The following is a 14,662-nucleotide window of genomic DNA, read 5'->3' as shown; positions in this document are numbered from 1 at the left end:
ATTATCCCCATAGTAGTACAGGGCACATAGCTGGGATAGTCCGGGTCCACGACCCCAGGGCATCAAATCCCACGAGATAGTCCGGGTCTTCGACCCCACGACAACACATCTCGGGCTATGGTCCTATACTACCCTACTTTTAAATGCAACTGAGTCTGTCTCCAAACTTTTGCCACATATTATAAACCTCACAAGGATCCAGGATTTATTTTTAGATGATACTCCTATCAAGGTAATAGAGGAGGCCAAATTCCTGGGCCCCATATTTGACCGTCATCTCACACTCTTACCACACATCAAATATCTAAAGGCAAAGTGCCTGAAGGCTCACGACTTGTTAAAAGTCGTTTCAAATTCTTAATTCGGAGGGGATCAGACAACCCTCCTTCACTTTACAGATCGCTAATACCCTCTACACTAGACTATAGTTCCATTGCAAAAGCAATTTATACTATACACTATACACCATCAAGGCCTAAGACTCTGTCTTGGAGCTTTTAGGACCTCTCCTGTGGACAGGTTGAGGCGGATGAACCTTCATTCGAACAGCGACGCATTAAACTTTCACTGCAATACATTACTAAATTGCATTCAAATAAATTAAATCCAGCATACAATTGCACTTTCCACCCTCAGTATGAAAACCTGTTTCAAAATCTGTCCAACTTGATTCCACCACTGGGAATTCGAATTCAACCACACGTCACTGCAGGTAAAAAATGACTTCTGTCTTCTCCTCCCTGGCAGATGGTGAAGCCTGAAGTAGACCTCACTCTAATTTTTTTAACCCAGCTAGAAAAGTCAGGAACTAAGTCTTTGGTATATCAACAATCATATAACCAATTACAATCAAAATGTAATCTTACAGATCCATTTTTACAGACAGGTCAAAGGATGGCGGCAAAGTTGCAAGTGCCACCATCATTGGATCCAGAACTGCCTCCTCAAGAATCCCAGATTCTAGTTCTATCTTTACTGCTGAGGCAAAAGCTATCTTAACAGCTTTGACCTATATCAAACATCAAACCCAATCATCTTTTCTTACTCATTATCTTGCCATCAGGCGCTAAATGTGTGTCCTCGAATCATCCCATAATCCTTGACATTTTAGAACTTTTCAATGATCTGTCTACTGGCCAATGTGACATCGTCTTTCGCTGGTTACCAAGTCATGTAGGCATAACAGGTAACTCAAAAGCTGATGCTGCAACTAAAGTAGCTCTTGACAAACTGTTATCTCAACTATTGATCAAGTACAGTGATTTCAAACCAACCATCAAGAGTTAAACTTAGGATCTCATGCAAAAGAATAGGAACACCCAGGTAGGAGGCAATGAACTACACGAATTAAAACCAACAATCGGTCATACCTACTTACGGGGTCATTTTACGACGATGTCGTATTGGCCATTGTCGGTTTACCCATGAATATCTGCTGAAGGCAGATGAGGACGAACCTCCTAGGTGTATCCCTTGTGATGAAAGGTTCACCGTCAAGCATATATTGCCTGACTGTGTGGACTGTGCAATCGCAAGGGATTCACATTATCAAAGTGTAAATCTGAAGGATTTCTTTTCCCGTGTCAGTGGGCATCTCATTATCAGCTACTTGAAAGAAATTGGCCTGTGTAATAAATTTTAAGTATATATGTGAATAATTAAATGCGTGTTTTTAAATTTGGTGTGATGCTATTATCAACTGACTTTATTGAAGCCTCTGTCCAGGAGGTTAAAGTATCGTAAAATTATTGTCCCCCTGTCTGACACGTTATCCTATCCTAATCGATGTAACTGTCATCAACCAGTGTTTTTAAGCCAACTCATTGCTGAGTATTTTTTAATATTGGCTATTATTGTGCACATCCACAAGTAGCTAAAGTCATGACGTAAATCCTGCTTGGGTATCATGCAGGAAGCTGAGGTACTGTGAGTCCCCATGATCCCCAGCGAGGTGGCCTAGCTTTGGTTACTGGTGGCCTACAGCCCGTGTTTTAAAACTGTATACATGATATTGTTATGCTCAAATATGTTTGATAAATTGTTTTTAAAAAATAACTTGGAATAAATGACTCAATTGTGAATATATTAACTTGATCTTGTTGCTATACGGCTGAAATAGTGCCGATGCGACGTTAAATTTTAACTCCTCTAGTCATCCAGACTTTTGACCACAAGATTATACCCAATTTCTATGTTTTCCACCATTGCTGGGATTATCTTTAGAACCCCATTTCATACACTCAGGCACATGAATAGGGAACGTTGCTCACGTTATAGGGATTTTTTTCCTCCGCGGATACTCTCATGACCCTACCTGTCCGGACTACCGAACCTCTCGGTCCAGTCCTCTTCTCACCATGATGCTTTGCCCCACCGTCATAGGATAAACCACACCCATTGGCTACTGTTAGTAGATGTCCTTCGTCTAAAGATAGGCATTTTTCTACTTTGACTTCTCATCATTTGGGTTCACCCTCTATTTCGCCTACTCACCATTTGGGTTTACCCTTACTACCCTCGATTCAAAGCCCTCCTGCTGTGACTGAACACAGGTTCTGACAACAACACAGACTCTACCTCAAGTCATCCCGACTTCATGGAACTCAGGTGATATCACTGCCATCCCAGCACAACAGATCAGCTCGACCCGGTTACTGTTTTCATATGGATTGCAGATAAATTGCAACTTTCCAAAAGTACTTCAACTGAGGACACCCTATCTTCCTTTGTTGTCCCTTCGGCTTGCTCCCAGACCCGTTTTACAGGACATGGCCACAAACTTAGATAAGGGCTTGGGCTCTTTTCGACGACTACGTGATTGGCTTCAGTCTCCACGTTTGTTTTGGCTGATGCAGGCAGACATGGCTTAGCAACGGTTGACCCTGAGTTGGATGGTGACATTGCAACCTTAGCGCCCTTTCTCTTGCACTTCAGTGAACGATAGGGATCTCAGGCACCTCGACACTACAGTTTGGAGGACACTTCTCTTGATTTTCGGCAATAGAAGCTCTTTCGTTGGCTTTGGTTCATGCTTCTTCCCTAGAAGATAAGATTCAAAATAAGACGGGAGCTGTCTTAGATCTTTTGGCTCACCACGCAGGATTGGTCACCACTCTTAGCAGACGAGGTGTTTTGCAACATTACTCTTAGGATGACCATTTTAAGAACCAGTTATGTCAACTCCCATGGTCTACACCCTTTCTTTTCGCGGGACGTCTCCGTCTTCAGCAGAACCAACTAGAAGAACAGAGAAAAGATAGGAAATGACATCGGAGACGCCAAAGTCAGTGAGGAGGTAAATCCAATGGACATACTGTCTCTTTCTCAGGACCCAAGGGAAACACCGACTTTCCCAAGCCGGGAGACACATCCTCAAAGTGACATGCTGCCACATCCATTGAAATAAACCATGTCATGATTGTTTGTGTTTATCATGCTCAATCGAGCTTCTCAGACTTAGCATCCTCTTGGAGGATATACAAATGATTGCGCTTTTTTATGAACTTCTTGTGTTTGTTTTTTTCTCATATCAGGATCTTAACACTCTTTGAGAGTGTTTCTTATTCCTATCTCCGAGTTGTCTTACGACACTTAACTTTGTTACTTTATTAAGTATTGTACCACTGTTAGGTCTCAGGTTTCTTGTAAATATCTGACGGTTGTCATCTATATTTAAAACAAAGTTGCGTGAAGTATAGGAGAACGTCCGAAATCTCGCGATTATTTTCGCACATGAAGCTTGTTCGAGGCTGTTAGGCCGAGAACAAGTTTCACGTGCGAAAATAATCACGAGATTGAGGACTTTCTCCTACTTAAAACAAAGTTTGATCAAGTTAATGCCTCAAACTAATGTTCAAGTGATGTTCACTTTACTGTGCTATACTATGGGAGGGTGACCGCTCTTGTTTAACTATTAAAACAAAGTTACATGAACATTAGTCATTTTAGGAGGTCAACAGGGTCAGCCCATGCAGGTGGTAGGTTCGTTTTGGGAGAGACAAACTGACAGTCTACATATATTTTAAGACAAAGACAACAAAATAAATGATTTCACAAATATTTATGCTGAACACAAATTCAAAATTTCACAGAAAATGTTGTGCCGTCACCAAGTTTCATTGTAAAATCGCGCCTGTCACTTGTGTAGGGAGCCTATTCGCCTTTTGATGGGCCCAGTGTCGGTCTTGTCGATGGTTGATTGCCTGGCGGATCAAAGGTTGCGGCGTCAATAACAGGGGGACCAGTTACAGAAGCACTTGGACGTCTTGATTTTCTCTGCATGATTGAGTCTACTGTATCCGCCATTTCCTTGGATGTCCTCTAATAAAAGAAAAGCTTATTTTGCTTGATTATATCACATAAACATTTAATTTTGCATTATATCAAAATGCAACTTTTATTTCCTGTTATAGTACAACAGGGGAAAAAAATAGCAGCTCCAAGATGTATATAGTATACTGACACTGGGTGTGACCACTGAATATATAGAAATATTATTTGGGATTCGAACCCCGGGGATGTTGATCCGAAGTCTGGTCATTGCAAAAATGCATTATCACGTCCTCTAACATCCACGGTAAAGCAGATTAGAAAACGCCATATACCACATTTAAGTATTGTGGGAAATACACAGACGTATAGGTTAAGTTTATACCTTGTAGCTTCGAATTGCATCCGATTTATGTTCCGTCTTCTCGGCAATTAGCTGTTCGTCTACTCCGCTGTCGTAAAGCCGAGTTGCTGTTGTAGCTCTGAGGGAGTGATTTGTGTAAAATCCGCTGAACCAGCGGCCTTACAGAGACGGCTGACAGTTGACCAGAGTGGATGAATCCCAACGGCCGCATCAGTAAACCAAACCTTGCCTGCAGTGTATCGTAACGGGTGAAATAGAAGGCGTCACACTTTCCATGTACTGGTCTAAAAACAAAGTGAACTGTCATCAATTCATGCAGCTGACCGTACAAAGTACATAGTGCATAAGAACATTAGAACGTAAGGTAAAGTCATACAAAATATGTTAATCAGGTGCACATTACGTTACACAGACAGGTAGAACTCGCTGACTGACAGACAGGTAGAACTCGCAGACAGAAACGTCGCATAGGAACTACTTCTTCCTTTTCACAATATTAGTTGTGAACTTGTGAGAGAATTATATTTACCCTAATGACATATACTTTTCGTACAGTCTGACGAGGCATCTTCCAGGGTTTTCCTCATTACTAGAGATGGTCACGTGTTTCCTTTCAACCTTCCTGTGCTTCAGCCCCCCTCTGTTCGTTTTGGAAAAGTCCTCAGTATATTTCAATTGTTTGACGCCATTGCTTGACATCAACAACTGTAACTGTGAATTTGAACCACTGCGTAGGTATCTGTGTTCATCTCCTGCCCTAAGAGCAAAGTTCAACCCGATTAAATAGACGAGGGTGTCCAAGAGCTTCTGTGGTGTATCTTCTCCGAGTATACCTGTTTCCCAAAGTACATCTTCCTGCTGTTCAGTGATGACATCCGCTTGTCGTTTTTCAACCCCTATCCCTTTTCGAGCTAGTAATTTCATCATTTGCATCAAGAACGGATCGCATACTGGTGTAACGAGATGACTCAAAGAAATTGACGACAACCCCGTTCCTTCTTAAGTAATACTGAAGAGAAGACACAATTTTGTACAGAGTGTTGCCTTGGTACTCTTCACGCTTTTGGTTTTTAACCTCCGACAGAAATAACATGAATGTTCTGTTCAGATCATTTTCGTTTTCAGCTAACGACACTATGTTTTGATTTGCTATTGGAATTTCATTATTACTGCGTTTTTGCCTCTCAACAACCCAATTCTTGAAAATATTCAAAGCCCATCTACTCTTATGTTCAGTGTTCACAGAGTATGCCGAATCGAAAAAAAATGCACCATATCCGCTTCAGAAAGGGGAGTACCGAACCGAAGCTTTTCATTGTCTAGATTGGTTCCCAACTGCGTAACCTGTACGGCTTTCTCAAAACGTTCATTGTCACCTTTTAACGAATCTAGTATTTCGGAATTTAACTGTCTCTCAGACACACATGGGCCAATAATTCCTGATTCTTCTATCATCTTGCCAAGTATAGTTCAGTGTTGCAATTATCATCAAAGTTATCATGACTTGTATTATACGGTTCAGTGTCAGTGTTCTCATCAGAAAATAACCGGCCTAATTCAAAATTCTGACAATAATCTTCTTGTAAGTTATCCATATAAAGTAATGTTTCAAAATCTGAGTTCACAACCACATCAGACTGATTGCAAAATGTGTTCTGAGTCACGAACAATTCATCACCACAATCCGACATGTTGTCTCCCATACGGACCAAATTTCCACGACTCGTATGCATGTGGTCCTCCAATAGTTTAGCACGTGCATTGCTCCTTTTCATCGAGTCGATCATAAACATTTGATCGAGGAAGTGATGATACACGTGACCTCCATTAGTATCGCACGATAATTATGTAAGTACATTAGTTTTGTGGACAGTTTTGGAGAGAGTTTTGTTTTAAGTAGGAGAATGTCCTCAAACTCATCATTAGTTTGGCACGTGAAGCAGGTTGTCGGTCAAACGGCCTCCAGCCTGCTTCATGTGCGAAACTAATGGCGAGTTTTCGGACATTCTCGTTCAAACTAGGAAGTTGTGCCTCACCATCCAACCGTGGGATCAAATGCAATAGTGTGAGATAGGATAAGTTTAAAGACTTGGAAATTTTATAATAAATTGTTTATAAACATATCCTATCTCACTCGTTATATGCCCATCTGTCCATCCCTACATCACAATTCACTCGTCTGTAAGCTCTTTAAAGAGAAAGAGTTAGCTGGGATAGATATGTGATCAGTGCAGGTAGGTCAACTAGCATGCAATGCATGACCCAGATCTGTGAGGTGACTATGGCGATGTGAGGAATGTATGGTTGAATTAACTATAGAAGCTGGAAACCTTTTTTTCAGACACGTTTCCACTTAGGATCGAAAGAAGAAAGAGAAATGCACAATGTGAGAAAGGATAAGTATATAAACATACAATTTATTCTAAAATTTCCAATTTATCCCACCAGATTATGTGCAATGTCCTCACTGCCAACGTCGTTTCAATGCTAAAGCTGCTGAGCGTCACATTCCATTCTGTAAAGAAAAGAGTCAGCGTATCAACCGGGCTCAACCAAGTGCTGCAGCCCAAGCTAAGCAGGCTGCTCGGTCACAGGTAGCGTACTATCAGAATTATATTTGATCCTTATTATGTATTTCAACTTGACTAAAGGTCTTTTTGTCAGGGGTATTATTTTCCAAGTTGATTTTTATCACTATAGATTAAAATACTTCTTATTTAGAACACCATGACAGCCATGTTTAATAACCAATAATGTGTTCTTTTCTTATATCTTGCTTTCTTACCCAGCTTGACCTTTGTCGTGCATGTTCCCCTGTTTTTCTAATGTTTCTTCCATTTCATTGCAGAAATTTTTCTATCTGATCCCATCAATGTTCTGTCTAAAATATGCTCACAGAGTTCGATATTACTGTCATATTGAAAATGTAAATCATGCCCATTCATCATCAATTTCTGCATGTATCATCACGAAAAATGTACAGTTATCATGTGGTATGAAGTGTTTTTGTTGTGCATTGGGATATTTGTCACTTCAACCTTTGATTTTTGTTCCTCTGTGACTACCAATAGTGCCATGGTAGTCATGATGAACATGGCAAAATTCCTACAAAACTTCTACCTATATCACATATCTAAATCCTGTATTTTGGCTTCAATCACACGAACTAAAAGTTTTAGATTTTAAACAGACGTCCTCTTCACTGTCCATTACACACAATTAGTTGCTGCCAAGTAGACTCGTAACAACCCACGCCTAGACGTCACAAGGCGACACTTTTTTTATTTCTTGGTTTACGGATTTCAAACTTATTTCAAAAGTGAGGCAGGCCAATTTAAAAAAAAAGAAAAAAAGCCTCTCACATTTTTTTTTACTTGAATTTTGTCCTAAAAAGTTAGGTAGGTATGAAAAAAAATATCCTGGCGTAACAAAAGTCAAATAACTCAATTTTTCAAGAACATTTTATTATATCCCTGGCACTCAGCTTGTGCACAAATGGCAACATAACAATATTCATGTCATGGGTGGAAATGCATGAAAGACGCTGCTATTTTGGCAGAATGGGCAACGTTTAACTCTTTCAACACAAGCCAACCAGAAGATTACTGCTGTGACACCAAGTTCCCAGAGACTCTTGTATGATAGGTGAAACCAACATTTATCAAGGAAATTATCTGCTGAAATTAACATCTTTGCTACTACATGTTTGGACATACACTATTTGAAAGGTCTAATTAATCCTATTGTTTATAAATATGAAAGTTATGTGTATTACATTATTTAAATAATTCATTAACAACTAAATAAAGTTCGTTTTAAATAAAAATAATGTAAGCTAAAACATTCATAACGTCCAGATTAAGGACCAATGAAGCGCAAATTTAAAGATTTTTTCGCCAAATATAAGAATTCATAAAATCCATATACCCATTTCTTTTTTATTTTCATTTGTTTACGCTGTTGGAACATTATTTTAAAAAGAATTACAAATAATATCTGTCATCACCCATTTCCCGATGATAGTGGCTGTCCGCTCACTAACATGATGAAATACCTCCGTTTTCAAAGCTTCGTATGAATAACTAAAACGTCTAAGGCTGCCATGTCAGTACACATTAAAAAAACTTATATTGTTTCACCGACAAAATCTGCTACAAGGTTCGTGATTGGTCAAATTTAAGCATGTGACCTAACGCAGCCAATCCAATTACAGCAACGGTAATTTTCAGACTTTGGCAAAAGGTTTGGGTTAAATTATGTTATTCTGAACAGTTAAGCATGGAATCGCGATCTATATTAAAAATATGGAACTTTATGGATGTATAGAGCTAGGTTACGAGCTATGACAAAGATTTCTTATGCATATATTTTGGCATTAAGACATCGTGTCCGAGGCGAGAAATTGAGGCGACGAAAGGCGAGATGTCATTTGACTGACGATTACATGCGATCGCACGAAAAGTTGGAAATAATAACTAAGATGTCAGTTTGGCAACTTTTATAGATATATTTTTGAAGATTTTATTTCTTGGTAAATAAAGACATTTCAGCACTTGAAACGTCTTTATTTTGCTGTTTGACATGTTCGATGAGGACCCGTTCTCGAAGTGTGTCCGAGAATATTTTCAATAACATTGCGGGAAATCGTGTCTAGTGAATACATTTTTAATCTATAGATAAAAAAATGATAAAATCAAATGGAATATGTATTTCAGACATTGTGAAATGTGATAGATTTAATAAATGAATGATGTGACAAGTAGGTTAATATAATTATAAACTATTTTGACGTGACTTGGACGGTCTACCGTGCGGTGTGGGCTTTGAACGGCCAACAGTGTTGAAATAGTTAAACTGGTCACCACTGCGCTTTGCGTCGACAAGCTATGATGGTATTAGAGAAGGATCCCAGCAAGAAATATCAGAGTGACTTCCCTTTGCTTTACGCTCGACGAGAAAATGTAATATTTTTTTGTTTGAACTTTTTATCGAAAATATCGGCGGTAATAAAAAAAAGGGTAATTTTCATTTTTTTTTTTTTTTAACATTTGGACTTTGAAAGAGCGGCGCATCCGTAAACCAAGAAATAAAAAAATTGTCGCCCAATGGTGGTCATATCTAATCCACAGCCTCCTTGACTCAATCGTCAAGATGCAGGAAAATTTACTATTATCCCAAGTCTGGACTTCCTCACAGTAACTGAGACTACAGTGACAACAGCTCCTATCCCAGATTAAGTCAAGGGCCGTATCTAGCCAGACCAAGAAGTTTGTGACATCGCAACCAATATCAGCGACCACAACTTTCAACGCGAAACTCAGAAATGTGGTAGATGAAGTGAAACAAGATACAGTTGAGCATTTCCAGACTTCAACCATAGACCTTGCAGCAAGAGCTCATGAGTCATCACATTCTCACAAGCGACCCTGGTACCAAAAGTCATTCGCGCCCAAACAGCCTCCTAAGAAGAAGTTTGTCCCCTCCGGAAAGGATTCATTCCAACCGAGGGTGGAGGTATGACAAGCCACAATCTTCGCAGGACTCTTTTTACCAGCCAGACTACAAGTAATGAGGATATGATTGCTGTGGAAGATCGATTCTGACTTCCTTTCAACCCCCTCCGACATGATAGACCCTTTCGACCTGGTAACGTCTATGGATTGCAATTTATGCCTACCGTTTTTCAACATAACGCCGACTCCAGGCCCAGTTGGAGGGCGCAGTCTGTCATATGCCGAAAATTGGAAGCAGGTTATGCCCGACCACTTGATTCTAGACGTCGTGGCTCACAGCTACACTTCCGGAAACATACAAGCCTGAACATACACGCCGTGGGTCGAAGATTTCACTTGACCAGTGCCAAGTTAGCAGCTGCAAAATTGGCCTTCAGGAAGCTACTAAAGAAGCAAGCCATTCAGAACAAATGGCGTCCAAGAACACCAAAGACTTTTACTTACCAGTCTTTATAGTCCCGAAGAAGAACACAACTGAGATGAGGATGATAATAGATCTAAAGACCCTCAACAAGAGATATCTAATGAAACCTCAAAAATTCCAGATGGAGTCCATACAGAAGTGCGGTCAACGTTGAAGAAGGGAGACTGGCTTCTCAGCCAAGATCTTACAGATGCATATCTTCACGTCCCCATACACCCATCATCTCGGAAATATCTACACCTCGCAATCAATGGCCGACGATACGAACTCCAAGTCCTACAATTTGGGATAGCAATAGCACCTTTGCTATTCACCAGAATTACGGCGCCAGTCATCAAGTTCTCCCATCTCAAGCTAGTTCAAATCCATGGTTATCTGGATGACCTCTTAGCGGCAGACCAAGGGAAAGATCAGCTACATGAGAACATGATATTCTTGGTCCAGCTTATGACTTACCTAGGTTTCCATGTCAACCCAGCCAAGTCAGAGACCACTCCAGTCCAAGACAATATATACATTGGAGCAAGATTCCAGCTAGACCGGGGATATCTATGTCTACCAGAGGACTGATTCGACAAGACTATAAAGATGATCCAATCAATCTCAAGTCAACCCAGCAAGTCGCTGAAGTGGTGGATGTCTCTGCTAGGCATCTCTACAGGATATGACCTTCAGAGGAAGTCTGAGGCTACGTCCTCTACAGACATGTGTCAACTCTTTACAATTGAAGGGCCTCGAATTCCAGTCTCAGTGACCGTATTTTCTTGAGTATAGTGTGCACTTTTTTTCCAAAAAACACAGCTGTGTAAAGGGGGTGCGCTTTATACACAAAATAATGAGTTTTAATGTTTTTTCCCCATGGAAAGATATTACCGTGAGCACACAACACCGGAAATACCATGTCGCAAATTAATCCTGTAATTACACTGTCTGGCTATAAAAAGTGTTCTTTGTATATCTGGACTTATGTATGTAACTTATTTCATTAATTTTATTCAAAATTCCTTTTGTTATTGTTTTGATTAATTTCGGCGAAATTGTGTGTGAAGCGATCGGAAGATCGCACAACTCACCGTTATTAACAGCAAACACGGTCAGATTACCACTATTGATGCCTTGAAACGAACATTAGTTGACAGAGAATGGATACATATATCATAAATGCCATACTTTGACTCGTTAAAAGTCATATTTGTTATAGTTTGACGATTCTATGTCAACACGTAGTTCTCGTGATCACGTGCGCAGGAGCCTTGATGGTGACTGGTCAGACTGGTTTCATGTGAAAAATAATAACCGGCAATAGCGATCAGCTGCTTCACTTAGGGGTATTATTATTTAAAATATGTTTAGTGAAAGCTGCAACTAAATTAACAAGATATTGGGATATATTATTCCTGATAAAAAAAATAGTTTCAGATACAATTTTTGCCGATCCTTGCATTAAAATCCTGTAAAGCTATATCATTGGGTGTGTCTTGACCGAATCACCGGTAGATTCCATGAAAACGTGTGTACAGCTGATTGCTGTTTCCAGCTTAGTTTACGAGAAAATACACAAGGTAATCTTAATCCCTGGATGTAAAACAATGCCTAGCAGAACAAAAAATACAATTTAAACGGTAAATAAACATGTCTGGTGATTTTTATCTCAAATTTCGAATTTGTACTGACCAAGTTTCTCATCACCAGTTTGTGTACTGGAATTCGCTGAAGGGGTAGATCTACGGTGTATTTTTTTTCTGCGCTTGACATTCGATTTTTTTTTCTCCAAAATACTGAATCCGCTAGAGGGGGTCGCACATTATACATGGGTGTGCACTATACTCAAGAAAATATGGTACACCTCCCACTTTGCAATAAGACCTCAAGGGAGTGGCATCCCGCTGACTTATCTGATGCCAGAACATCATCTATTCACAGACGCGTCAGATTCGGGATGGGGAGCTCATATGGATGATCTCATAGTACAGGGATCATGGAACACAGAGGAGAAGATCCTTCATATCAACTGTAGGGAAATGAAAGCCATATATTATGCCATCCTGGAATGGAGAACACAGCTTCATCTATCATCAGTTCTCATAGCCATGGACAACACCACAGTAGTGGCCTATACTCATAAGCAGAGAGAAACCAGATCCATCTCCCTGAACACGGAGTCTACACGATTGTTTTGCCTTGGCAGAATCCTTCAACTGCAGGATGGATGCGAGACATACTGGCCAACAGTCTTTCACGTCGGGGGTGAATAGTGGCAACAGAATGGACATTACATCCTCAGATCTTTACCTGGATAACCAAGATATGGGACATACCACATCTAGATCCATTCGCCACCTGCCAGAACAACCTACTTCCAGTCTATGTCAGTCCAGTTCCCGACCCAAGAGCTCACCATATCGACACTCTTCTGATGGATTAGATGCATTCCCTCCAAGGTCTCTCCTAGATAAAGTCATCCACAAGGTCAAGTATAGACCAGTAGGGCATGGTTCCCCAGACTACTAAAGCTACTAATCGAGCAACCCATACAGTTACCACTTCGTTGAGATCTGCTATGACAACCCAGGTCCAGCATATTCCACGAAAATCTGCCCAGCCTACATCCTTCTTACCGTCTGGAAGTTATCGTGCAGAAGATGCAAACATCCGGTTACTCTGTACTTGCCTGGGAAGCTGTGGTAAGATCATGGAGACCTTCATCCTCCCTTATATATGACAACAGATGGGACAAGTTTGTCCAGTGGAGAAGATGAATAGGGATTATTGATAATGCTGTATCAATCCCTATGATAGCAGACTTCCTTCTTCATCTATGTCAATACCATAAATTCAGACACGGGGCGATAGAAAGTTGCAGATCAGCCCTTCATTCTGTACTCCAACATGATGGATTATCTATCGGAAACCATCCCATCATCAACAGATTAATGAAATCATTTCTGCTAGAAGATATCAAGACCACTCGTATCTTGCCTAGGTGGAATCTATCTGTGGTATTATCGGCACTGTTAACATAACCTTACGAACCCATGGCGAAGGCTACCCTACTTAAAAAAGCCAGGAAAATATTGTTTCTGCTAGCCATGGCTACAGCAGCAAGAGGTTCGGAGTTACATGCCTTAGACTATTCTAGTCTTCCCCACATCAACTTCTATAACTATAAGATCGCCCCCAGACTTCGTAACCAAGAACCAATCTACCACAATGGGACCGTTGGGTCATAGACACTATACAATCCCAGCATTGGGACCAACAGTGGATCACCCAGACAGACTCTTATGTCCCATCAGAGCTCTCAAGTTCTATCACCAAGGCTACTTTAGCAGGATGGATGAAGGCCACAGTTGCACAAAGCTATACACAGGCTCAGAATTCCATGCCACACCTCGGATCCTGCTCAGCTCACAAAATAAGAGCCCTAGCCACGAGTCTCATGCCATGGACTACAGTCTCTGTAGAACAAGTAGTTTCCAGCTCCCAGTGGGCCTCACAAAACACCTTCACCAACTTTTACTCACGTGACGTCCAGCTGGACCTAGAGGGCATGTATTCCCTTGGTCCGGTGGTCGCGGCTCAAACTATCATCTGAGGATGGATTAGAAGCACCTTAAATGTCATCTATCACCATGAACCTGAAGTGACATCATTACCAGAAATGATAGAGAAACTGCACCGGATATTGCTGAACAAAGCCCTTCTAACGAGGAAATGATGTCTTTGGGGTAGAAATAGACCAAAAGAGATGTCATTACCAAAAAGTGGAAGTGACATCCCGGAAGTGATGTAATCGCCGGTATTATAGGTCACTAATCCAGGTTTATCATGGTCAAAATCAGCAAATATAACGGTAAATCTAGTGATAATATTATTATGGTTCTGTTCGGATGAACAAAACCTTCCAAATGGCGTTCTGGTTTTCTTGGGGGAATTAGTCAGCAAAGAGCCGGAGTCACAGGAGACTAATCACAATTTTATTTACAAGAACAATTAATAATGAACAATATCTTAACTATAGCAGAGGGTGCCACAGAGAGTTGGTACAACCCTCTGGGCTGTGGGAGAGAGATCTGCTTGGTATGAGTGTCA

General features: G+C 40.6%; 1 protein-coding gene across 1 annotated transcript in view; it reads left to right on the top strand.

Moving 5' to 3' along the window:
• LOC124136481 (zinc finger C2HC domain-containing protein 1B-like) overlaps nt 1–14,662 on the top strand; it is a 215,535-nt gene that overhangs the window by 103,284 nt on the left and 97,589 nt on the right. The window contains exon 5 of the mRNA XM_046502404.2: nt 7,082–7,227. Coding sequence (XP_046358360.1) covers nt 7,082–7,227 — 146 coding nt within the window. The remainder of the gene's footprint in view (nt 1–7,081; nt 7,228–14,662) is intronic.

Source organism: Haliotis rufescens, unplaced genomic scaffold (genome assembly GCF_023055435.1).
Source record: "Haliotis rufescens isolate VD_foot unplaced genomic scaffold, xgHalRufe1.0.p SCAF_1, whole genome shotgun sequence".
NCBI classification, from domain to species: Eukaryota; Metazoa; Mollusca; class Gastropoda; order Lepetellida; family Haliotidae; genus Haliotis; species Haliotis rufescens.
Note: the sequence above shows the minus strand (reverse complement) of the source record. Positions and strands in the feature narration are given on the sequence as shown.